General features: G+C 53.9%; 2 protein-coding genes across 4 annotated transcripts in view; one reads left to right on the top strand and one right to left on the bottom strand.

The window, feature by feature from the left end:
- NOC2L (NOC2 like nucleolar associated transcriptional repressor) overlaps positions 1-21,883 on the top strand; it is an 81,180-nt gene extending 59,297 nt beyond the window's left edge. For both annotated transcript variants that reach the window (XM_074975454.1, XM_074975452.1), the window contains exons 17-19: positions 5,063-5,198; positions 18,718-18,846; positions 21,416-21,883. In XM_074975454.1, coding sequence (XP_074831555.1) covers positions 5,063-5,198; positions 18,718-18,846; positions 21,416-21,576 — 426 coding nt within the window. In that variant the 3' untranslated portion in view covers positions 21,577-21,883. The remainder of the gene's footprint in view (positions 1-5,062; positions 5,199-18,717; positions 18,847-21,415) is intronic.
- A 1,773-nt stretch (positions 21,884-23,656) lies between these two features.
- Positions 23,657-26,242, bottom strand: part of SAMD11 (sterile alpha motif domain containing 11) — a 180,097-nt gene continuing 177,511 nt past the window's right edge. For both annotated transcript variants that reach the window (XM_074975450.1, XM_074975451.1), the window contains exon 14: positions 23,657-25,071. In XM_074975450.1, coding sequence (XP_074831551.1) covers positions 24,823-25,071 — 249 coding nt within the window. In that variant the 3' untranslated portion in view covers positions 23,657-24,822. The remainder of the gene's footprint in view (positions 25,072-26,242) is intronic.

Here is a 26,242-nt window from a genome sequence, read left to right as displayed (position 1 = left end):
CATTTCCACTTAAACCCTGTGCCGAGCAGTGTACCCCTGGGAATATGCCCATATTGGAGCTCATAATGCAATGAGGGGGAAAAAGATCAAACCAAAAATGATTTTTGCATTTCATAATCGATATTTAGCAACCCTAATTTTTAGCTACTAATCTGTCCCGGTTAGGTTATAAAACCTGGTTCTGGGTGCTCCTCTCTTTCCCGAAAGACTTGGCCAGGACTGGGAATGGGACTGAAATGTGAGACTGAGCGCTCCTAGCCCCCAGCTAACCCTTTGAGTAGCTACGTGATAGGAAACTGAGTCCTAATAAACAGCTGACGCTCAGTGTGGAGTGAAGCGAACACTGTACCCTGGAGGTTGGTACTGGGACCAGAGTGCGAGAAGGTATTTATGAATGATGTAGCGGAGGACGTTGATGGCTTTCTCCAATCACATTATTGTTTAGCTTAATAAAACGGCAGAGCATTGCAAGGAAGTCCCAGAGATTTCCAGTGACACTGGGCAATTGGGCAGCATGATGTGTTTGTACAGTGCCTAACACAATGAGCTCTTGGTCTGTGGCTGAGGCTCCTAGGCGCTACAAATAATTATAATAGCAAATGAAATATTAACTGGGATCAACGTGAGGCAAAGCCCGTTTAAACTTCACATCTGTGCTGACCCACTGAGCCTGCAGGATACTCAGAGAAAAAAGAGTCGGGCACTTTTCTGGGTAGTTTGGCGAAGGCATCTTCCCAGGCGCACTGCAAAAGATTGAGGGTAATACAGAACGGCATAGAGCCAGCTTTGAACCGTAACTGGCTGTTTGCACACTTACTTTGCACACAAACACTCCTGTATGCACATGTACAAGTCCTCTGCTCCATTTGCATGCCTGGCCAAATGGGCCAGTATCTACTTTTCTGCATGGCCATTGTAGGCTATGTGGAAAGTTAGTGCACAGAGGTGCACAGATCTCAAGGCTGAAAACCAGCCTGTGTTTGTTTCTAGATAGGAGGCATTGATACAGCTACCTCTGGGCTCCTGTGTATGCTTTGAGGGTAGGCCTGCACTGCAGTCAGGGGGCAGCTCGTGGAGCTAGCTGTGACCTCGCTCACTCAGTAACAGTGAAGCTGTGGACACATGGGCTTCCAGGAAAACTTGCATGGCCTCTGCTGATGCTCCTGCCGCCATGGCTTCACTGCAGCCAGTCCTCCCCTAGCTAGATTGACGCTAGTTCGGGTGTGTCTACATGAGCTGCAGTCAGACACTTCGATTGCAGTGTTGACTTACCCTCAGTTGTCTTGCTTCAAGCAAGATAACGAGGAGACTGATGCAGAGGGAAGGGGCACTAGCAAGACTGGCACATATTGCACCCTTGCAAAAGAGTCCTGAAAAATGTAGCAGCCCAGGCACCAAATCCATTCGCTTGCCCTTGCAGTGATGGTTAGAAGGCAAACGGCGAAGTTCGCTCGCTCAGCCACAGGAATCCTTCCTGCAGGCTGCGTGGAATGCTGCACGACTGGGAGATTGCAAAGGCGAAGAGAGTGTCTGCTAGAAGGGACTGACTGGGTGTGTGTGTCCATGCTCAGTAGTGCCACAGTAGTCTGGGCTGTAGGTTCAGCACTGTGCCTTGGGGTTGGAGGCAGGAATCGTGGGATGCATCTGAGGACAGCGTGGACCTGGGATTTCTCGTGCATGTGCAAGGCTTGTGGCCTCCCACTGGGTCAGCATCGCTGCACCCTCCCCTGCCAAAGGAAGTGCTCTCTGTGGCTAGCCTGCAGCGAGTGGAAATGAACCTGTTTTGCCATCAAAGCCATCCCAAGATGAGCTAAACGCTTTTACTTAGTGGCCGCCTAAGATGATGCAAACGGCAGGTCTGGGGAAGAGGGTGGTTAAAACAGACATGGTGGTTGGGTCAGCTCCTCCGGGCAGCTGTTTGGAGCTGACTCCCACTGGGGGATGCTGCCCATGTCTATTTCATGGCATGCAGCGGCTGCCGTTTTAAAGCCAGTCACATGCTGCTTTCTCTGCATGTCCTCGCAACACAGAGGTGACTTGGGAGATGTCTGGAGGGGCCGCATAAGGGTAGGCCACATCATAGTGGATGGGGAGGCGGGAGATCATTTAAAACCAAGACCCTGCAAGTGGGTTGTGGTTCATCCCTGCCTGGCCAGCCTCTGACTTTCAGTCCTAGTGTTCTTGGTTATCGCCTGTCAGTGCTCTGCTCTCAGAATCAATATTGCCCAGCTGGGGACCACAGCAGTGAAGCGGGCTGGGGAAACGAGCTGGAATTGACTTTTGAACGAGATGTGCAACTCTCTCTCTCTCTCTCTCTGCTGAGAGGCTGCTTTTGTATCTGGAGGGTGCTTCACTGCCTCTCCTAACATGTTGGATCTTGTGGAGACGCTGAAGTGGTTCTGCCCAGAAATGAGCGCCTTGGGGGTGGCCTGGCAGGTGGGAGCTGGGAGAATTATTCCAAGCAGGCTATTGAGTGCTCAGATGTGAGTGGCTCCCCAGGAGGTGTGTAGCCAGGCCCCAGCAGGGCAGCTGGTGTTCGGAGAGCAGGTGGGATTTGGTTTGTACAGAGTTGTAGGATTGGAGAGCAGAAAGGACCACCTGTCTGTTGCAGGTCACCAACCCCGCCCCGCCCCCAGAATGAGACCAAGGTACGACAGCCCACAGGAGACTACACCATTATATGCCCCACACAGTGAACAGGAGGGGCTGAGGGGCATCAGTGCCCAAGGCTCCTGCAGTGGCGAGAGAGACCCAGATAATCCTGGCAAGTGACCCACATGCTGCAGAGGAAGGTGAAAAACCCCCACGATCACTGCCAGTCTTACCTGGAAATTGCTTCCTGACCCCACATACAGCAATCAGACCCTGAGCATGTGAGCAAGAACCAGCCAGCCAAGCGCCCAAGAGAGAGGATGATTGGTGCCACCTTAGAGCACTGTCCCATCCCATCCTGTGTCCCATCTCCAGCTGTAGCCATCCCTGATGGTACAGAGGATGGAGACAACCCCCCACCCCCACCCCAAAACCATAGAGGAGGGGGAGATTCCCTTCCTGGCCACTGCATGTGATCGTCCAAAGCCCTGAAGCATGAGACTTTAGGAACATCTGACATGAACCAGAAGGGAGCCCCCAGGGCTGCCGAGCCCTGGCCCCACTAACACAAGAAAGCCTGTCTCTCAACCCCGTTCATCGCTTTGTCCAGCTCTCTCTCACAATTAATTAGTTTTCCCCACACCTCTGACTGGGAGGCTATCCCAGGACCTCACTCCTCAGCTAGTTAGAAACCTTCTTCTAATTCCCAGCCTGAACTGGTTCATGGCCAGTTTATCCCGATTTGTTCTTGTGCCAACATTGTCCCTTCCCTGAAATAGCTCTTCTCCCTCCCTGGTGTTTACTGCCTGACGTATTTATGGAGAGCAACCAGATCCCCTCTCAGCCTTCGTTTTGCTAGACTAAACAAGCCAAGCTCTTCCAGTCACCTCTCATAAGACAGGCCCTCCATTCCCCTGATCATCATCCTAGCTCTTCTCTGCCCCGGTTCCAGTTTAAATTAATCTCTCTTGAACATGGGTAACCAGAATTGTACACAATATTCCAAACGAGGGCTTACTAGTTCCTTGTCCAATGGCATTAACACTTCCCTATCTCTCCTGGAAATGCCTTGCCTGATACATCCTACAATTGCTTTTTTTTGCAGCCACATCACATTGCTGGCTCAGAGCCATCCTGTGATCAACGAATACACCGCGCCCTCTCCTCCTCTGTCGCTTCCAAGTGATGAGCCCCTAGCTTCTTGCAGAAATTCTTCTTGCACTCTAAGTGTACAACCTTACACTCTGTACTATTAAGTTACTGTCACTCCAGCTCTTCCAGGATAACATTCAGATCCTCCTCTGTGCTGACGATGCCTCCCATCTTTGCACCACCAGCCCATCGCATTAGCATTCTCCGGTTGTTTTGTTGTTTGGTGCTACGGTCATTAATAAAGATGTGAAATAAGATCAGTTCCCAGGGCCAATTCTTGAGGAGCTCCACTAGTCATGTCCCTCCAGTCCGATAGTTCACCTTTCAGCACAACCTGTTGCCTTCCCCCATTAGCCAGTTCCTTACTCACCTCTAAATTCTTAACCTAAGGTCCCCCCCCATCTCTAATTTAAGCAGTCATTTCCCGTGTGGGACTGTGTCGAATGCTTTATCGAAGTTTGCATTCAGATTGTCCTTGCCCTGGTGGCCTGAGCCCTTGCCGGCAAATCCCCATCCTTGCTGCTCTCGGGGAGGTGCAGAGATCAGGGACGTGGGGTGGATAGCTACTGCTAAACGGCGAACTGCTGCTGGCGGTTTCTACAGCCTCAAAGCTGGGCCCCGGGGCTAGCAGCGGTGGAAGCTGTAGTGGAGAGAGAGCGTGGGCATCTTTACCCCCTTGTCATTTAATTCTGCTCTGATGTGGGCTAGGCGATGCTGGTAACAGAAAGCACCTGCACCGTGGGCTATAGTATGGCTTCCACCATGGCATGGCACTGGTGGAGAACCACTGCTGCGTCACTGGCTTGTGCAGAGGCAACCTAGGTCATCCCTTGGTGAGCAGCAACGAGCTGAGCTCTTGGGGCAAGCCAAGCTGTAAATCCAGTAGCTAGAGACCTACCAGATCAGGTTGTCCACCCGCGTAAGGCTGGCTAGTCGCCAGAGCTACGCTTCTTGACCTGGGGAGCCATGCAAGCAATCACGTGAATAGCTTTTCTTACCTGGAAAGCTGCAATGGGCCATTTCCTGCAGAGGGACCGCTGCCAGCAGTTGTTTCGTGGCGGGGTCGCTGGAGTGGAAATACTTGGCGTGCCTTAGCTTACCTTTGTAACTGATTCCCGGGCGTGTTCGCCGCTTCCCATGCAGGCGTCATAGTCCTTTGCCGGCAGGCCGTGCGGATTTCAGCGGCAGTGCGAAGCCGCGGTTTGGGGGTTGAAGCTCAGGCTCGGACGTTGGCTTGCCGACCAGGGTGGGCCCGGCGTCACAGCTGAAGGCAGAGACCGTTTCGAAAGCTGATTTCATTGTTTTTTGGCCCATCTAGCTCGATGACTTGAACCTCCCAGAGATCAAACGGAAGCGGCCGGAGGACAGGAAGGAGGACGACAAGAAAGAATTCAAGGATCTCTTTGAGCTGGACAGCGACTCTGACGGGGAGAGCGGTGGATTCTCTGTGCAAGGTATGGGGCTGGGAGGAGTTTGATTGTGTATTGCAAAGAGGCAGGGCCAAATCCAGATGGTGCGTTGCCGACTTGGAGGAGCTGCATTACAGCTGAGCATGGCCCATCAGGCTTGGGGACAGGGAGAGAGAATGGTATGGCGTTTCCTTTTGTGGCTTTTCAACCAGCATAGGGAAGCTCATTTAGAGCCTTTCATTTTGCCCTGGTGTCTTTTTGCTTTGCCTCTCTCCAGCTCATTCTAAAGTCCCCATTAGCCTTCATCTCCCTTCTTGACCCTCCACCCCCCCCCCCCCCCCCGCACCTGCTTTTTGCTGTAGATGCTGACCCTTGCCAGCGGCTCTCTGATAATCCAGCAGCAGGCGCTCATCGTAAGGTAGCACCCATTCTCTCAAATGTTTCTGTGATATGGCTGAGATTCAACCACTGCAAGGAGTTCTGCGGTAGTTCTTGAACGCAGGTCTATGGTCCTCTGTGTCTCGCTTTTCCTTCTGTACAACGGGAATACTAGCACGGCCTGCCTCACAGGGGTGTTGTGGGGATAAATACGGTACAGACTGTGAGGTCAGTACCAGAGGTAGGCCCAGCAATTGCTGGTTTCCAGAACAGAGACGGCCTTTGAGAGAAGGTCAGTTCCTCCCAAACCCAACACCCTTTCTGTCCCTGGGATCTTTTCAGAGAACTCTTTAATGACTTAAGGACTGCACAGGTTTTGGATGGGGCAAGCAAGTTTTGGTCTGTAGATAAAATAGAGTGGTATAATTCACGAATTAACCACTAGGGGTCCGCCACAGAACATGCTGAAAAACTCCACTGGACACCTCCAAAAGCTGTCAAATTCTTCTTTTAGAAAGTCTTGTATTTATCTCGTGTTTTCTGATTTATTACTAGGGGCATTTTCAGCAAAACAGGATATTTTTGTTAGTTCAGGAGCTCACCTGGCCTTCTTTCTTGCCCCCCATTTAAAGTTCTGCCTCCCATATGGGATAGTGATTATGATGTGTCAGAGTAAATTCTGACATTTGCTGGGGAATTAAGCCACAGAAGTTGATGAAACCCTGGTTTCGTTGCAGGTGTTCCTAATAAAAAGGGCGGCAGGGAAAGTTCAGAGAACTTTTGCCACATCAGCTGCATATTTAAAGCAATGGATTTTGCAGGTGTCCTTTGTAGTAAAGAGGAACAGGAAAAATCAAATGCACAACCAGAATTGGTGAATATTGAGATACCTGCAGCTCTGCCCAACACTGGGCTGGGGCTTGTCATGAATGCTTTAGCAGAAAGACTCAGTGGCTTCCAAAGGGTTAATAATATGTGTAATTGAGGGACTGGGGAGTGGGAGTCTAGGACTCCTGGGTTCTATTCCTGTCTGCATCACTGGAAAGGTCACTTAACCCTGAGACTTATTTTCAGTATTTCTATAAAGTGCTTTGAGATGCTCACATGAAAAAGGCAATATCCATGTCTGATGATTGGAGATATACAATATAAGGCCATCCCTTCATCTCCTGGTTCTGGTCACCTCTATCAACCACTCCTGCTTTTGCTCTGGCCGCTTATCTGCTTACCTGATGAATGCAAAGCTTTCCGCGGTACAGCGTGCTGCACCGGGTAGAGGAGATGGCTCTGAGATCAACATAGGCCCCTGCCCAAAGTGAGCCACACTCCGCTGCAGAGATGGGTATCTTGGGAGAGGAGCATAGGACGCATGGTTGGGCCTGTGAAGCCCAGCGGCACTGACCTCCCCATGGAGAGTGACGGGGGAAGCCTGATAGGCCACAGCAGGCTGGCGATGTGAAATGAGCTGTTGCACTGACACGTTCCGAAGCCCTTTAGACACCAGTCATCCTCCTTCAGAAGATGAACAGTAGTGACTGCCCGGGCTGAAATCTCTGCGCAGATCCGCCAGGGCCCTCAAACGCAAGTCTGGCCTGTCAGCCGGACCCTGGAGTTCCTGGCCCAGCCTGCTGTATTCCCCGGGTGATGGGGGATAGTGAAAAGTACCAAGTCCTGTATAACGTGGGGCCACTCTGGGGACCAGCAGGAGGCAGTGGCCCGCTGAAGGGGTCTGCTGCTCTCCGGGGAGTGCAAACACTGCCAGCTTCCCCCCCTGGGCTACGCTTGGCAGAGGCCGTGAGAGCGCGTTAGCTGACTCCTTGCTGCAACAGCCTTGCCCTGCTCTTTATTTCTGAGGTAAGAGCAGGTGCACTCAAAGTGGCGGGGAGAATGGCTAAGAAGTGACTGACTGCCCTTAAAGTCTCCTCCAGTGAAGCAGCGCCCTCAGCGGGAGTCCCCAGCATTACTGGGGCTTGCGTGCACCCCCAAGCGGCCTGGGCCATAGTCGCAGGGCAGGGCCTGTCCCTTTCCAATAGCGGCAGTGTCCCCACATCTTACCAGCCATGCACCAGCCCCGACCTTTCATTAAATGCTGTGCTAACAAGCAGAACATCATTGACGTTTGCATTGGCTGTTCGATGTGTTGGCTGTTTATGGTTTTGGCTGGCCAGAGAGTAGCACGACCCTGCTGGCTTGGCATATGCTTGGGGTGGGATTTTCAAACTGGTCTAGGTGATTTAGAGACACATCTTTCATTCATTTTGCTTTGAAAATTTCAACCCAGACTTAGTTGCTCATGTCTGTCACAGAACAGGAGAGCAAGGAAACTGAAAAGTAGCAAATTGAAAAACCATTTCCTTATATCAGTTTTTAAACCGCATATAATAGGACTGTGGAACTCATTGCCACAGGATGTTGTTGAGGCCAAGAACTTACTAAGACTGGACATTTATATAAATAACAAAAATATCCTGGGTTATAGTTAATGCTAAAAAGTAATATTGGGGGGAGATAAAACCATGTTTCAGGGTTTTAACCAGCCTCTTAACTATTAGTGATTAGGACAAGACTTTATTGGGAGAGCTTTTACCCTGCCTTGGCCAACTGTGGGGTTCTTGCACCTTTCTCTGAAGCATCTGGTGCTGGTCAGTGTCAGAGACAGGCTGCTGGGTTAGATGGACCTTGGGTCTGATCTGATCTGGTGGTTCCTGTGGTGGTTCTGTGGGCAGCAGAAGAGAGCCCTCCCTTATCCACTCCCTCCTTTTCCTTAATTGACCTTAGTAGCATCTGCAACTGGCTCACCATCTTTGTGGCTCACTAGTGAGATGCAGAGAGCTGGACTAGAATAGAAATGCTTCCCATTCCTAGCCAGAGACGAGGCGTTTGGCGTGGGAACCCTTTCCCTGTTGATAGCATCATCTTCTTTCCATTTGTGGTTCAGTTTTGCCCAGACAGATCCCAGCCTGCATTCAGCCAGTGGAAAAATCAGCTGTTAATAGCTAGGAAATTAGCAATTTTCTGTTAATTAGCTGCTGTTCAAAGCCCCTCTCTCCCCCACCTTTTTTTTAAATTAAATATTGCTGTAGTTAAGTGCTCATTAGGGTTTACAGTGACTATAATCTCCCTGCAATAGGTTAGCATGGAGAACAGCAAGATTCCTGGGGTTAGCTACAACTAACTAAAATACCTCGCTTGTTAACTAATGTCTAACAAATGTCAGGGCAGCTGGGGCACAGGAGAGCAGGTTACTGAAGAGGTCTGTCCCAGTGCAAACAGTTCACTCGCTTTGAAGAAGGCTTAAGATGCAAAATGAACAGTAAAGGACAATCTAGTTCAGCAAGTAGCAGGGGAAAAGTATAGAAAAAAACCAGCCTCTCTCTCTCTCTTTCTCTTTCCCAGGCCCTGTAATCAGAAAGCAATTAATTGCCACAGGGGAAGTGTGGCTAATTAGCGTAGCAAATGAATGACTTCACATGCACAGCCACAAAATCCATGTTGTGTGTGCTTATTATAGTACCCCACTTCTAGGCTGAGGTAGGGGAGAGGACATGGCTGCTTTGATCCCTTACTTCCACTGCTTCCTTAATGACCTGGCAGCCCTGGTGGGAGCCCCAGTGCAGCATGCTCCCATGTGCTGCTTACGGCCTGGACTTGCACTCGGTAGGATTGGGGCCCGCACGTGCCCTAAAGCTGCTGGTGCAGAAGGCAGGTGGACCCTGAAGAGCGAGGCTTTTGCCAGGCATTCGTGAGCGTACAGTGCAGCTGACATTACACCTTCCTCGGTTCTGTTCCCTGCAGGGTGCGGTGCTCTGTCTCCATGGGTTTGTCAGCTGATCACAGGACAAGCAGCACCCACCTAAACTGCTCTGGGCAATTCAGTTAAAATCCCCCAAACAGCCACAACAGCAACTGAACAAACATCCCCCAAACACAATTCCCCATTGCTCGCTGTCCCCTATCCTCACCCTCCCCCCCACGCCCATGGTCCAGCTGCAGGGGTACTGGATGGAATTCATTCTGTCGTCTGGCTCCCGTGTTCCCTTAGGAATTACTGCGTTTAGGCAGGGGCCCTGCCACTGGGACACACGAGAGCTCTCTTTGCTGGGCCTCGGGCAAGTATGCGGGGAGAGCTGCCGTGCAGAGCCCGGCATGAAATTGGGCTCCGTTGTGGGTGGAGCAGCCTTCCACCCCCTGAAGCGCCGGGAAGGAGGGGAACGGAGCTGGACGGCTTGCGGGGTATTTAGGGTCAGCTGTATCCAAGAGAGCATGGTCAGAAGGGCAGGCTGCAGTTGGTCCTGCTGGGAGGGTGGATACGGTTCCTTTCTCTGGCGGCCCTGTGTGCTCCAGTAGGGTCTGGGGAGCTGTGTCCTCCCCCCCTCCTGTCTGGCTTGGCTGATAGCAGGAGCTCAGCGGGCCCCTCGCCTGAGGGGGGAGGCTGTCGAATCTCAGGCGGCTGGAAATGGGGAGGTGCCCTGAGCTTCCCTGTTCTCCCAGGCTCCTGGAGGGGCAGCTGCAGGGGATCGAAGTACCAGCTGAACTGCTGACAGGATTGTGCGGGGTGCACCCTAGTCTCTGCTCTGGTCTTAATGCAGGGGGCTGCAATCCTACCGTCCTCCAGCTGGAATGTGTACTGCCTCCTACCCCCACCCGGGGGGTGCGCGCACACCCCTCCAGCTGCACCGAGGGGGTTATGTACCGCCTCTTGCCTGCACACTGGGGGTGCCCCCCCTTCTTCTCCAGCTGCACCTGGGAGGGGTCAGGGATTTGCTGCTTCCTGGCTCGTGCTCTGAAGCAGCTGTCGGCAGCTTGGTGTGTGCAGCTTGAGCAGCCCTTGGCTCTGCTCAGCTCTGCTCCCAGGTGGGAACTGGCCTCCCCCATCTCCCTCCAGGGTGTGGCAGCAGCAGCCGCATATCTGCTGGAGCTGTTGTCCTTGGAAGCCTCCCGAGGGGTCCCTGGGAAGCAGTATCCCCACCCTGGGGGGAGACAGGAGGGGTCCAGTAGGCAGAGGGGAGGGGGTGTTGCTCCCCCTTATGACTAGATGTTGGGGAGCAACACTGAGGGTGCAGACTAGGGTGGGGGAGAGGCTGCTCTGTGACACAGGGAGCAGAACAAGATTGGGTGGGTCCCTATGGGGGTGAAGTGGCAACTCTGTAACATGGGGGGGATGTGTGGCAGGTACTTACAGGGGGAAAGGCTCCTGTAGGGGACAGAGTATCCAGGATGGGGAGCAGTGAAATGGAGCAGCTCCCTTATGGGCAGAAGCAGCTCGTATCTGGAGGGGGGATCTTAGAGAGGACACTTGCCCGTATGATTCCAGATGTTACGGTGCGCACGCACCCACACAAGGTCTCCATTTAGCAGGGTGAAAACCCAGGCTGTCGACAGGGAGAGGGAACTATATTTAAAACTAAAAAAGGGGAGGGATATCGGGGGCGGGTGTGTGTCCTGCACCCAGTTTCTATGGTCTCTGCTTCTTTTGCTTCTTTCATGTTGCTCATCTCCTTGAGTCTTGGAGATTGCTTCTCCTTAGTTATAGTGAGAGGACGTAGCTGTCGCTGTGTGTACGTTCCAGGGAGGGTTACATGCAGAGTCATAAAGACTTAGGGACAATGATAAACCTTTCCAGTGATTTTAGAACGAGCACGCTCTTCTCTTCTGGCATTGCTTTTATGTACCTGCTGCACTGGATGGAAATAGTGTAAGACAGCAAACATCGTTTGGGGGAGGGAGGGGTTGCAGGTGCAGTAGCTGCTTAATTGCCTCAATAATTGGTGATTTTCTTTAGGGTCCGCCCTAAAATAATGAGGAATTGATTATTTTTGCTGTAAACACATGTTCACGCCCCGGCTGCCTCTGCGAAAATGCGTCTTACCATAGCAAATGACAATTCTGGAGTGAGCATGTCAATACGTATTGTGCATAAAAAGCGTACACAAGTGTGTGTGTGATCTGTATGTACATTATACATGTACATACCCCTCGTGTGTGTGCAATGTCTGTACAAAGTGTGTGTATAAAGATGATGTGGGATGAGCAGCTGTGGTGAGGCGCACGATATAAATACCTAGAGGCTACAGTCATGTAGAATGTGTCCATAGCTGGGATCTGCGTCTGTTGTGATTAAAGGGGTGAGGACACAGTTAAAAACGTTGTGTATATGTACATGTAAAATATACACACACTCCTCTGGCTATAGCTGTATGCTGTGGTACATATATAATACACATAACCACATGTAAACACTTCAGTGATAAATGAATATATTCACAGTTGGTGTGAGTAGGCTAAAGACAAAAGTAGAATCACCCTTATGCTTCAGGGCTGCTCTGGGTCAGGAAGCAAAACCGCTGGGGGCCAGGCTGCTCCAAATTGTCCATTGCAGGGTTTCATGTTCCTTTCTCTGAAGCATCTAGTGCTGGCCACTGTCCGAGCAGCGATACGGACCCAGATAGCTCACTGGTGTGGTCGGGTGTGGCTATTCTTGGGTTCCTATCTATAAATCTGGAAAGTCATTCCCCCAGATTAGATACATACTGGGCAACTGAGAAACGAGAAGTATTTAAGTAGGCTGAAATGGCATTGCCATTTCACTGTCTGTAACATGCTAACATTTGGCTACTGCAGCTGATCAAATCCTGTTTGGGTTTGTCTCACAGAGTCACTTAGGGGTACGGCTATGGTTTGTGTTGTGTGTTGCATATCAATATGGCAGCATGAGGTGTATGTGGAATAGTATGGATACAGTATCGTTGTCTTTTTGCCTGTTAAGATACAACAGCTCTCTAAAATGACCCCAGAGCCAATCCCAAAAGATTGGTCTTGTCTCTTTTTTAGCCAGGAATTCGCTTCCATCAACACTCGGTTCCGGAATTGTGTTGATTACAAGCAGAGCGTGGTGGAGCCCAGCAACTTCCTGCTGCTGGGATTGTGTCAACACACACACACACACACACACACCCCCGTTTTTATATGAGATCTGAGACATTAGAGACCTGGCTGTACGTGTGTGTTGGAGAGGGGGAGCATGTGTGCCTACGCTTAACTATAGGCATAAAACACGAGACATGAATGTAGGGTCCAGTCTCACAGGGTGCTGAGCGCCCTTGACACCTATGTGTTGGTGAATGTTTGACATCCTGCTCCCCCATTCCTCAGTTTCACAACCCTAATGATTCTCTCCCCAGTCCCTTCCTTCCGGTCTTTCCTTTCCTTCGTCCGGCCAATCAGGGGCTGTAAAGTTAGGTTCAGCTCTTGCTCACCTCCACCCTGGAGATGGGTTTCTTTGCAGCAGAAGGCCCAGAGGAAAGTGATGGAGGTTGAATGGCCCTGGGCTCTGAATCACATTGAGCTCAGTTGCTGGTCGAGCTTTGCATAGGGAAATACATGACGTTTTTGATTTGTTTGCCTAGTAATCTAACAGACTTCATTTATGCACTCCTCCTCTCCCCCTCCCAAATAAAACCACCACCAATCTTTCTGTTGTGATTTCCCTAGCAGCAAATCTTTCTGCTTCCTTACGATTCGTACCTGATTTCAACCTGGCAAGGCAAAGTTGCCAGGCAAGCGTCAGCGCATGCAGCAGATACATGGTTGGGGTGGGGTCGGGATGGGATGTAGAGGGAGCTTCTGATATTGGTTTTTAACCCATTAAAACATCTGCATGAAAGGGAAAAGCATTCCTTTCCTCCCCTTTCGGTTTAAGCCGTGGTGGTACAACTGCCCGCCAGCTTCTGCAGGGCTGAAACAATGCCCGAAGTGCAGGAAAGGTGGCTGATAGGTGGGCTAGGTAGACCGGTGCTTGCTGAGGAAGGCAGGCTGGAGAGGGGCTTCATGGTGCCGTCAAAGGTCTGGTAGGGAAGAGGGGGGTGAGGACACGCCCAGAACCACACCGGTTTTCAGAGGGCGAGGATGGAGGGGGCGCATGGATTTGATCGATAGTCTGTCTAGGGCAGGGGGCCGCAATGGCACGCATTCCTCTCATTTACCAGCTGACGGCTCTCGGGGAGGGAAGACGGCTGCTCCTGGAAATTATTAATGGCTCGGGGAGAGGTGCTGGATTGCCTCGTCATGAGGCAATTAATGGCAAGAAGGGAGCGTGGCTGCATTCTCTCCGGGCCGGGCCGTAATGAGCAATCTGTCCACATTAGGCGGTGGTATGCCTCTAATGAACTTGAGCAGGTCTCTTCGTTTATCCGTCACGTAAGCATATTACATCAGTGTGGGGTGGGGGGAAGGGAGGAGGTGGTCCAGATGTTTTCATTTGCTAAAGGAATAACCGTGGCCCTTCTAGCTGGCAGATTTCCTGGCGTGCACCTCTGCGTGTGGGATTAGCCAAGCAATCCATAGGCAGTCTCTTCTCTGGGGTGGGGGGTAAGAAGAGGGGTTATTCCTTTTATCGGGTAATTAGTCACCCGAAGTGTTGCTAGGTAGAGGCAGGGGAATAGATTATATAATAACAATAGATGATTATCATAAATGTCCTCCTCGAAGCTGCTTGCCTGATCCCCCTGGGCTTCGATCTCTTTTTCTTTGGTTTTAGTTTTGACTTTGCTCCAAGAGACGCTGTTCCGGAAGAACGCTGTGTATCGGATACAGGCGATGGTTGCAATTCTGCAGTGAGTGCTGCTCGGGCAGACCCCTGTGCGGATCCTGGGGGCCCTGTGTGGGTGCAAGCCCCACCCCAGGGGAGCTAATCACAGGATCGGGGCCTCTATTAACGCCATGTCTCTGGGATAGTCTAAGGGGGTGAGACAACCAGCTCCCATTCATCATTGGGGTTTGACTCCCTCTGTCCCGTTGGAGAATCCCAACCGTGGGGTCCCTGGTAAAGGAGCCTTGCAGCCATGGAGAGCCTGGGAGCAGGTGGGTGAGGGAGGCAGGGGAGAGCACCCGGAGAAGGGGCACAGGGAAGCAGAATGCAATTGTGCATCTGATTAACACCTCCATCAGAGAGCTGCCGGCGTTTCCAGAGTGCGTGTGGGGGGGGGGCATTCCCATCCCCCCCGGCAACAAGAAGCCGGCCACGGGGCCCTGCTTTGTGGCAGATCAGGGAAAGCAATAGATCCAGGGCTAGCAAGCATGTCTGGGAGCCCTGCGAAGGCCCTGCCAATAATGTAGGTGGGTGAAACAGCCCCGTGGAAAGGGGCTGCCCAAGGTCTGTCTCCCCCAGCATGTTACACGTCCTCTCTCTCTGTGCCGATCTGCAAGGGATACTAGTTTGGTAGCGATGCAGCGAGAGAGCTGTGGCGGTGTACGCTTCTAGCGCCGGAGGTCCCCGGTTCAAACCCCAATGTATCACCTGCCATGATGGCCGTCCTGTGTCACCGCTTCCATCCCACTGCAAGGGTTGCCTGGCGTCAGTCTCCTGCAAAAGCATTTGCATCAGGCTTGCAGGCTCAGAAGTGTGGATTTTATTCCTCCAACTCATGCATCAGTTGCTTCTCCTCCCAGCCACCCCACTCTCTCTTTGCCTGATCGCTTCTCCAGGTGCTGGGCGTGAGACCCAAGGTAGGAGTTTGGGTTGCTGAGTGTTGGGAGGGAATCCTGGCTCTGGCAATCCCCTCTTCCCAGGCATGTCTGGCTATCAAATTGGGGAGTGGCACAGGTGCCTGGGAGAACACGTCTGGTTCAGTATAGCCATCCAGGTGATCTCTGGTGATCTGGGTCCTCCACCTCTCCCTTCCAAACACTTGCCATGTGCCCTTGACCATCTCCCTGAGGGCCACCTGCATTGAGCACCCAAAACTCCAAAGTCAGTGAGCGATGCAAGCCGGGCCTTTCTTGCCCAGTCCTGCAAGGGGCTGGGTGCTCTTTGGCCCCCCCGACATTAGCATGGGCTAAGGAGGAGGCATGGCACCATGGCGATGGGTACAGCATAAATTGGGCCACTGCCCTCCTTGTGCCTCAGTTTCCCCACCTGTAGAATGGGAGTAGTAGCACTCCCCTGCCTTCCCAGAAGGCTCAAAAGGCTGAGTTCACTAGTGTGCTCAGAGGGCTCGGATATCCTGGGATGGGGAGTGCTATGGAAAGGCGACGTGTACGGAGACAGACACGGACTTGTTTTAAAATGAAGTTATGCGTAATGCATCTCTGGCCCCTTAATCAGAAACGTGTGTTAGAGGCAAAGTTATCTCCAGCTGCTGCAGAGGGATTTATCCCTTGATAATGGGTGGAACATCTTCTTCAATTTCTTTGTTTGAGGCCAGCTTTTTTTTTCTTTTCTTTTTCTTCCCCTAACCCTGTGTTTATTCTTCATTTCACGTCACCCCGGCACTAAAGGATCTTGCAGATGATCTCTCCTTGTGAGACACAGAACTTAGTGGTGCAATAGATTGCCCTGTGGTGTGTGTAACTCGGCACGTAGACTGAAAGGGTATCCTGTGCTCCTGTTGCGTGTCATGTCCAGGAACCAAATCCTTGCACTAAGCTGCTCTATTGGACTAAGGGGCCCCAGCAACTCCAGGTGCTAGGAACGTGAGAATTGTCATACTGCGTCAGACCCATGGTCCAGCTAGTCCAGGCTCCGATGCTGGCCAGTACCAGATGCTTCAGAGGAAGAGCCCTGCAGTAGGGAGTTATGGGGTAATCTGCTTCCCCCACCCCCCATTAGGTCTCATTGTGATCTCTGAAAGCTAGAGATGGGCTTGAAATATGAGGTTGAAGATCTGTTCCCGAACTGCGGGTGTATTAACTGTTCACACACTGTCTGTCGTCTTCACCCTGCTAAGCAACCAGGCCCTTTTGGAACCTTGCTCAGCCTTTGCCTGGTGATCATTTTTGTTTAACCACATGCCTTTTGCAACCAGCTAGTTTGGCAGCCAAGCCGGGCAAGGCTTTAGAATGGCTGCAACCTCCCGGGAGCGCTGGCGGATTTCCCATCCTGTCTGAGCTCCACCCCCCTCCCCCTGCACCAGTAATAGCTTCATCATTAAAGTGACTAATGCAGACTTCACAGCGCCTGCTTTCCGACCCAATTGTATTAAAAGTCAGGCGAGTATCTCCAAGTCGAGTCAGCAGGGGCTCCTGGAGGAGGCGGGGTGGAGGAGGAATTGTGTGCAGAGGGCTCCCGGCACCGCTGCTCCTCTGGCTTATGCAAGCTTTGTGCTGGCAGAGGGGTATGCAGCATCCGGGCACTACGCTGGTGCTTAGGGTTAGTCTGCTGTTGGCCGCCCCTCTCAGCTTCCCAAAGGAGAGGAGGCTCTGGATTCCCCCTCGCCGGATCGCCCTTCTGACTGCATGGAGTTGGGTTCAGCCTTGATTCCACCTTCTGCCTCCTGGCCACTGCTCCCCCCATGCACGGTCTGTCCCTCCAGGACGGGCACCGATTATTTCCCTGCCCTAGGGCCCAAGAGGGACCAGATGGCGACTGATCACAGTTTGGTTCGGGCCTTGCTCCGGGAGCTGTGTGCTACCCCTGGCACGGGCTGTGGTGTGAGGTCATGATCCAGCCCAGTCTTCAAGTTGGGTCGACCCTGTGCTGAGTCCCTCCCCCTCCCCAGGAATGACTGAAAAGTGGGCTGGAAGTTGGGGTGTTGAGTGCCATGGAAGGAGTGAGCTCTAGCCAGACACGGTGGTAAAACAGGTTGCTCTCACGGTCTCTCTGCCCCTGGAGCTGTAACTTCCGGCTCGGGCGGACATACCCCGGCTACACCCGTCGAGCTAGTGCACTAGATGTAGAAATGTAGCTGGGGGGGGCGAGTGAGGCCAGCAGCCCTGGCTGAGAGCCCGAGTAGCCCGAGTCTGTCTCCTCGAGCTGCCAGCTCTGTGTAGACTTACGCGAACAGGCGTCGGGTGCCGGCAGCGCGGCAGCGGGAATGTAAGCCAGATGACTGAAATCCCTTTGTTGCAAAGGAGCTGGCGGGGGAGGGTTTTTGGTCAGTGCTCCTTTCAGGCCCTGAGCCCGGCACAGAGAAGTGGGGACATCAATCAAAGGCCTGGTATCCAGTTCTGCTCCCAGCTGGGCTCAGCAGCTGAGCTGGCTCCTCTGGTCTCTATCAGATGAGCGCTCAGCGCCGTGAACCCACGCTGACAGCTCCTTTTGCTCCCGCTCCGTGATGAATGGGCGTGAGCTTTTGTTCCTACCTGGTCCTGTGTGTGCAGAGATAGGCTTCTCAGGTGCCCATCAATATTATCTCGTGGGGTAGGTACCGTGGCTATCCATCTTCTGCCTGGCCTGCCCGCGGGGGGAGCTTGCTGCATGGGGACAGGTTGAGCGCCATTGGTCGATGGTCTCGGTACCCAGTGAGCCTAATGAATGGAGGCCGGAGGCAGCCCCATTTCAGTTCAGGGGGAGTGAGGGGGCGGGGGCGGCGAGGGGCACTCACAACCAACCTGTCTGGATGCAGCTGAGTGAGTAGCACCGGCCTGGCGCTGGGGGTCTGCGAGCACAGACAAAGGAACGGTGCCCAGCGGGGTTGCCAGGTGGAGTCCCATGGCTCGCGGAGAAACGGTTCCCCCAGCGGCCTGGGGCAGAGGGGATGGGAATGGGAATGGGCAGTAAATCGCTGGGTTTAGTGGGAGGTTGGTGGCTGGTATTGGGGGCTCTACAACAATGCCAGGACTTAGGCTTTGCCTCCCTGATGTTTTTCCCATTCGCGGGGCACGTGTGTCTCTCCTCCCCCGCCCCCTTCCCGGTGACGCACAGATTGCAGATGCTTAGGGGAATTGGACGCTGTTTCAGGGTTTAGCACCTCCTTGTGCTTCCCAGCTGTCTCCCTCTCGTCCATCGCTGTCCGGGCCATTTCTTCCTGCAGGGCGTTCCTCCCTGTCTCCCCAACCCCGGCGGGAGCTGAGCTGTGGCAACTGCTCTTGTCTCCTGGAGGCTGCCAGGCAGGGGCCGCCTCTCAAGCCGTGGCAGGCCGCTGTGTGCTACATGAAAACCTAGCAGTAATCACACCTGGGCCTTCGCTGTCACACCCGGCCCCAGAGATGAACTCCCTGCCCCTTCCCCTTGCAGCTGTGTGGGAGTCTATATAGTTCACCTCTGCATGCTGATTCCTCACTCTGGCCTCTCCAGTGCAGCCGATCATACCATCTGGCTGTTAGCCAGCGGGCACATGGCTGTGGTACTGTCCCTGTCACTTCCCTGTCTGCCCCGTCACCCCACGGGAGGGTGCACACGGCACTGATGCCCTGCCCCGAGGTACCTCGGCCGGGATGTTTGTGTAATCCAAAAACAAATGAATTGCAGGAAAATCAAAGGCCAAGAAAGCACAGGGATCCGCGGGGAGCCCAGCTGGGTCGTCGGACATGAGCGAGGATGACGACGAAGAGGGCGCGTATGAAATCGAGGAGGAAGAGGACGCCAGCGACTCAGAGGGTGAGCAGCCCGGGAGGAGGAGTGTGGGATCGCGAGGGGAAAGGAAAGGGAACTGTGGACAGGTCTATAAGTTTCAAGCCTGTCCTCCAGCCTGGTTTTTGGGAGCTCGCTGAGAAAGGCAAAGAGCCCCCTTGTGTGAGGCACACGGCTCCAGGCAGGGGGCATGGGAAGGGTTCTCGCTCCCACAGTTCAGGCTCAGGCTTCAGGTGGATGAACAGGCTGCTGGTCCCTTTCATCTCCTTTCAGGGGCCACCTGCAGAGAGGCTCAAATGAACTTCGCACAGCCCCCCTCCCGACCAGGGCCTGGCTTCCAGGCTCTACCCGGCAGCGAGCACTTAACACTTCACCTGAGCAGAGCCGTGGTGATGCTTTTCCTTTCTGCTTAACCCCCTGACCACCGATTCTCTCCCCGGGGGGAATGCGGCTGGCCGAAGCCGCTGGGGCATTGGCGTTGTAGCAGAGACGCCTGGCGCGTCTGGCGGCTGTGGAGCGGTTAGTGAGGAGTTGGTTGCGTGCACGGACCAGTGCTGCATCCGTGCCGGGATCACCCCTAGCGTGTGTCCCGATTGTGCTTTCTCCGTTAGCAGCTGGTGCCCGGAGGGGGACATGTGCAGGCGAGAGGGCACCCTCTCTGGCTGGCCCCAGTGGATAAACAGCAGTTTATTCCAGCTGTGCTCCTGTGGGCACGCAGAGAACCAGGTTGCCCACCGGGTCCCCAGGGGGCAGCCAGAACCTGAAGCATGGCCAGCCGCTTGTCTTGCTCAGGCCCAGAGCCCCACGTCTCTCTGCAGCCTGGTCGGCGCTGGTCCCATGGCGTATGTTCAGCAGCTCTCTTCTGGCAGCGTTACCCGTCACTCCTGCTGCCCAGCTGGCAGGGCAGAGCAGAGCCGAGCCTGCCAGGGCCTGTCGTGCCTGATGGCACCGTAGCCCGGTTTGTTGCCATCTGTGAGAGCGTGGGGGCTGGAGCGCGATCTCAGTGCTGCAGAGCAGTGGAAGAGCCAGCGCCGCGATGCCCAAACCCCGTTGATATGGGCTCTGGTGGGAAGCGGCTGCAGGGTCTCCTGTGACCGGCAGGTTGGGTTTTTTTGCTAGCTAGGGGGAGTCCAAGCCAGAGCATTGCCCAGAATGGGTCTGATTTGGCATGGCAGATGGCTGGGGCTTGGCACACGCATCCCAGTGCCAGTGCCCGGATTAGATGGGCATTAGATACACAACGGGACAATGCTGCGAAGGCAGAAATGCTTGGGAACATTTTCCTGTCTGCTCCAGGAGTGCTCTTTCCCTTGGCCCCACCCGGCTGGACTGAAAGGGAGGTGGGGAGGCCCCCCAGCTGGCTGGCAAGGTGCTCTAGAGTGTCCCAGAGGGAACTTTCCCCAGGCCTTAGGGGCCCATCCCCTTGGGCTGCGGGAGCATTTGGAAGAGCTGGGCTGGGACAGAGGCCCCATACTATGGTGCTGTGCCCCAAAGGACTCCTCATGCCGCTGTCCTGTCTCCCAGAGCACAGTGCATGGACAGGTCCGGCTCCCGCTGCAGGGTCGTGTTCTGGCCCCAGCGGGGCCACATGTAAATGAACAGCGAAAGGCAGTTTAGGAAAGCCTCCGGTGCCTGCTGGGCTAGGCTCTCCCGGAGCTGCCTGGTTCCTGGCTGTGTCCAGCCGATCACTTTGGCTGAGGTTTGTCCCTCTCGGAGGGTGGAGAGAGGCCGGGAGCTCACTTGTGTTTCTTCTCTCTCTCTTTTGTTTTTGGTTTTTCTCTTTAGCTCTTGCTGTAAGGCCATCCAGGCTTCAGCCCCCCAGGGGTTCGGAGAGAGAAGAAATCTGGCGCTCACACGACCCCTGGGGGAGGCCTTTCCATGTCCCTGGTGCGCTGGCTTTTCCAAGGCACCATCCAGAAGTGCTAATGAGCATTAATGGCCAGCGTGGCCTGCAGGGACTGGAGCGTCTCCTGCCAGGCCAGTGGGTTTTGCTGGCAGCGCCCCGGCCGCTGACTCGTGTTGCACGACTTCTCCCCACCCTGGGAGCTCTCGAGAGGAGGAAGTGGGCATAAGACCCAGCTGGCCTCCAGCTCTGCAGTATGCTGGTGTCTGTGGCCAGCACAGCCCAGGAACCAGGCACCGAGCAGCCCTGGCTCCGGGGGTCCCTGTGGATGTGGTGGGAGGAAGCCGAATGTAGCCTGCCTTACGGGGGGACTGGGCAGTTCTGTACAGTCCTTGGAAACCAGCTCTGCTTTGCATGGAGCTCACGAATACCTTCAAAGGGACCAGGGGCTCAGCCTGGGGTCAGGAGCCTCTGTGGCTCCCAAGCCCCGCAACCCCCAGTCTAAATCAGCAAGAGGGAAAAGTGACTGGATTAATGGGAACTGGGAGGAGAGGGCTCAGGGTTTCTTAGGAGCTCTGCTCGGCTTCCTCTCCCCTCCCTGCTTCGAACGCTGCGCTCCCTGGGAGCTGCAGCGGCACTGGTAGGTAAGTTAATTAGCGTCTGTGATTAATTAGCGATGGGTCTCCTCCTCTGCCTGCCTTGCCCCCTCCTGGTAGCATGGGATTTACACCTCTCTGCTCTTTCTGCCCGCAGGGGGAGCTGAGGAGGGGCCCTCCACCTCGGAGGGGACCCAGAAGCATCTGGCCTATGCCGGGCGGCTGTCCTCAGCCGACCTTGAGCTGCTGGCCCAAGGGGAGGAGGACATCGTGGAGGACCTTGATGACAGTTACTTTGACGACCTAGCCGGTGACTAAAGACTCTGCAAATGCTCTGGGCTCCCTCCCTCTGCGCCTAGGAGGGCAAGCTTGTGCCCTTGCCGACAATCAAAGCTGGTCGTGATGCAAAGTAGGCCAAGGGGAAGCCTCAAGTGATGCCCGAAGGAGGAGGTAGGAGCCCCATGAGATGGGCAGCCCTAGCGGGGCAGAATTTCTCATGGATGCAGCAGAGATGCTGCCTGGACCTTTTCCACCAGAGTTACGTTTGTGGGAACGCAGTGAAATGTGTGGTCACATCAGGACCAGTCCAACTGCTCAGCAAAGGTAATAAAAAGCCCTCATTAAACTCCAGTGCCTTAAATAATGCAGGGTTCAGTCCCGGGAGGGACAGGTTCCTCTGCTCATGCGGCCATTCACCAATGGGCTGGGCACTCTGCCAAGCTGGTCACGGGGTGCTTATCAGGTGGGTCTTTGTAGCTGCCCGGTCTTTGGAAACTTTTCCCACCATCATTAAAAGCAGCTCAGAGCTGTGTCTGCGCACACGAGCTGTGGGGGTGAACAGGGATGATCACGCTGACTTGGCAGACGAAGGAAATGGAAGGGCCTGCACCGGTCGGCGGGTCAGTTTGCCCCAGTGGAACGCGTCCTCCCAGGGAGGGCTGCTACGCCTCCTGAGCCCCCTTTGCTCGTCTGCATCCGGAGGTGCTGCTGGCCAGGCCCCACCGAAGACAGGCTGGCAGCGCTAGTGCTGCTGACCTCGGTGACGAGAGGGGTTTTCATATTGTCCCTCCGGCACAAGGTCTCGGTGAGCAAACTGGGCTGGCTCTCACACCAGCCACCTTGCTGTTAACCAAGTTCCAGTTCCAGGCTCTCCAGTGCCTCCTTCAGCTCACCCCCACGGGGGGCAGGACTTTAGCCTGCAGAGCTGCCTTTGCCAGGGAGGAGATGCCAGCTTGAATCCCAGACCCCATGGTTAGTTTGCAGGGCTGGCAGCTGCAGCAGGGTTGGGAAGCGGGCAGATTTGACAGGAAAATGTGTTGAGATGCTAAGTGTGGCGCCAGGACCAAGTCACATCTCTGAGGTTTGGAGGAGTGTGATTGATTTTTTTCAAACATTTCCAATGCTGCCTTAGCAGGAGAGGGCTCCCCGGAGGCCGGGCACCTGCTGCTTCCATGGTGTTCAGAAGTGTTTGTGGGTGTTGACAGTGAGGCCCGTGCTGGTCTGTGCACACACAGCAAGTACGTTCCTGTTACACGTCTCCTCTGAGACACTCCCGGCAAACTCTCCCACAGCAAGGCTGTGACGTGCCTCGGGCAGGGCTAGAAACCAGCCCCTGCGGGTCCCTGTGCTCCAGCCATTGCAGGGCGCTGCCCATCGTGAGCATCACCATGAAACTTTCAGATTGAGAAATGGAAGGAAACGATTGGAAGGTTGCTTCCCTAGGGCAGGGTTTAGATTAGGAACAGCTGATGAGATTGAGGGACTGTTGGTGAAAAACTAGTGGCAGACACTGAGGGGTCATTTCCCCCTCCACCTTCTTGCAAGCCTGGCACAAAGGCCCCCGGCGCGAGGGTTTTCACATGCTCATTTTTCCAACTGCATAAAAGTTAAAGTGGAGACGACCCCCCCTCCCCCCCCGGCTGCCATTGGATTGGACCGAGAGGATAAAAACCCAGCCAAAACCTACCTTGTGCTGTTTTGTCAAAATTTAAAATGACTTTTGACATTTCCCAGCCAAAAATCAAATGTCCCCGTGCCTTTTTTTTTAATAACTAAACCCTATTTTTGGCAAGAAACTTTTACACGAATACATTCTTGACCAGCTCTACTCCCGCTCCTCACTCACCTGCTGCTGAGCCAGAACCAGAGCCTCGTAACCTCACTATGGGGTGCGCTCCCTCCCATCACTCCTCTGTGCCAAAGTCTTTGTTGCAGTAGCTGTGGCCGGTGAAGCAAAACATGCCCCAGCTCCTGACCGCGAGGGGCAGTCGGTTTAATGCAAGAAGAACTGCTGGAGCCCCCAGGAGCACAGACCTAGCGTGACTGCAAGGTGGGAGATCTGTTCCAGCAGCAGCTAGCAGGTAGGCATGGAGCAGACATTCTCAGGGGGAAAGCAAGGACCCTTTGTGATTTTTTTATTTAAACTGATTGCTGGAAAGCATTTATTGTGATGGGATGAATAATGACAATTGTTTTTTACAAGATAAAGAAGCTAATGTACCACCAAGCTATTTTTTATAAGAAAAACGGTAGCACATGCAAACAAAAAGAGAGAGCAAGAGCGCGAAGTACCATGTGTGATTGTTGTTCACAACTGTACAAGTTACAGGTCACCTCAGGAGTTACCGTCTTCTTCACAGTAGTAAAAACTCTACCCTCTGGTTTGCCTGACCCCCCTACCTCCTATGGGCACGCACAGGTACCTGTCTCATAGGCCTCAGCAGGCCAGAATGTGCAACTACGTCCACCTCTGTAACAAGGCTTTAAAAGAAAATAACCCCTCCACAACCAAAAACCAGTATCAATGAGTGAGTCTGCTGTACACACACAGGGGTGGGGGGGCCCCCCCACCACCCCCCTTCTGCTATTGTTTGTTTTCTTCAAAAGAAAGTCCCTGTCCCCGCCCAAAGTCCCGGAGGGGCTGGGGCCAAGGAGATGCCACCATAGTCTGTGTCTCTGTGCGCAGCAAAAGCACCGTGGGGGGCAGCACCCCCTGCCCCAGGGAGAGCGCCAAAGCCACCTCTGCCGTACCATCTGCACTGAAGTAAACATGGACCGGAACTTGCCTTTTGTCTGTCTTTGGTATTGGTTTAAAAGTTGCTAGAGATGCATAGACACCTGAACAAAGAGCTGAGTACAGTTTTGGGGGTGGGGGGTTGGTTTGCTCACAGTTTGGGGCTCTCTGCCTTGGTGGGCAGGGTCACCCCCAGCAGTTCTCCAAAGCTGTGTTCCCTCGAAGGCAAACAGATGAGCATTCCCACCTCTGCCCGCTGCTCTCCCTTGGGTTTGGACAAGCAGGAAAGAGGGAGCACGGCCAGCTTTCTCTCAACCCGTTTTTTCCCCCCTTGAATTGCTTTCAATAAATCTTTGGATTTTTTTTCCCTTCTTTGCTCTTTTCTTATTGTGGGTTTTTTAAAACAAAACAAAAGTGAATGCGCACGCACACAACCCCATTTCCCTCTTTCCTTGACCCTCGGGCTGGGGGAGAGGGTCCCCTCGTCTCTCGCACTCGTTGAGTTCATCACACTGTGTCTTAGGACTGGAGGGAGTCGAGCGGCTGTGCAGTTACGATGGCGGTTTCGTGGTGTCGTTGATTCCAGCCATTAATGGGGGGTTTCCATTTTCCTGCTTTGGTGAGATGCGGCTAGCAGGGAGCAGGCTGCTGCTGTACGGGGAGGCTACGCTGCCCGTAGAGGATGGGCGGAGCTCAGCGGGCGCCAGGTCTCGGTCTGGAGGCCGTAAGCCAGGGGGCTGCAGGGGGAATGCCATGGGGAAGCTTGCCATGTAGAGAACCCTGCCAACTCTCTTGGCCACCTAAAACAAGCAGGAGAAAGAGCTTATCAGGCAGTGGAGGTAGGAAACACCATACGCCATTCCTGGGCCATTGAAACAAAGCATGGCAGGAGGCAGGGCGGTACTGTGCTCTGGCCAAGCTGCCGCATGAGCATGGCTGTGTGAAAAGGAGGGATTGATCATACAGGGACTGTGCCAGAAAACAAAACCAGAGCAGGAACATTAGCCACGGGGAGAAGACCATCCTCTGTGCCCCACTTTAAACCCAGCTCACTTTCTCTGCTAGTAGAGGGTGGCCAAACTTATACGCACACCTTGGTCCCTTGTGTATTGTTTTTTGCTACATTTCAGGTGTTGTGTAGCCGTGGCTGTTGGCTCATCTCCTCCTTGGCCCCAGCAGCTCCTTTTCCCTGGCAATTCCCTTGCCTCTAACCCTGGTTTGAGCGCTTTTGGGGCTGTTGCACTGACCCACACAAAAGCCCTGCCAGGTAGGAAGGCAAGCGTTTGTGACTCCAAACTGACAGCCGCTCCTGTGATAGTGGTAACACAGTCACTCACACATCATTGCTCTGAAACAAGACTAGTCTGTCAAACCTGTGGGAGTTCATCATCTCAAACTCAGCCCCCACCTTGCTCTGCATAACTCACGCCCCCAATCTGCCACTGCAGGAACATGGAAGCAGATGCTGAGCCCATCATTCCCCACCCAGTGAAGAGGCCAAGGTGCAGGAGCATTAATGGCCTAAAGTCCAGCTTGGGTAATTACAGAGCGAGCGCACACGTTCAGGCCCTTGACTCTCGCTCCTAGCCTGTCTGCAGCACCTGCCTCCGTTGGACAGTAGTTCCATACTGCCCCAGAAAGAAGAGTGGCTCCTGGCTACCTGCTGAGCATGTGGGCTATAGCAAGAGGCATGGGGTAGGGAAAAGAGAGGAGCACTCTGCCTTTTACTCTCCCCCCATCCCCGCAGCTATTTGGGGAAAGTGGACTGTGCTAAAGAACCAGTGTGTATGAACCAAGGTGTGGTGCATACAGCCCCTTGGCAGTAGTTGCACATGCCCTGAAGCTGAAGCAAAAGCCAAATCAGGGAGCTGGGACCCCTCCCCCCCTTCCTGGGAAGTCGCACCATCTGCTTGCTACACTCCACCCAGGGGAGCAGTTTGCTGCTTTTTTGGGGGGTGAGGGACCAGGGGC

The sequence above is a fragment of the Natator depressus genome, chromosome 18, assembly GCF_965152275.1.
Source record: "Natator depressus isolate rNatDep1 chromosome 18, rNatDep2.hap1, whole genome shotgun sequence".
NCBI lineage: Eukaryota > Metazoa > Chordata > Testudines > Cheloniidae > Natator > Natator depressus.
Note: the sequence above shows the minus strand (reverse complement) of the source record. Positions and strands in the feature narration are given on the sequence as shown.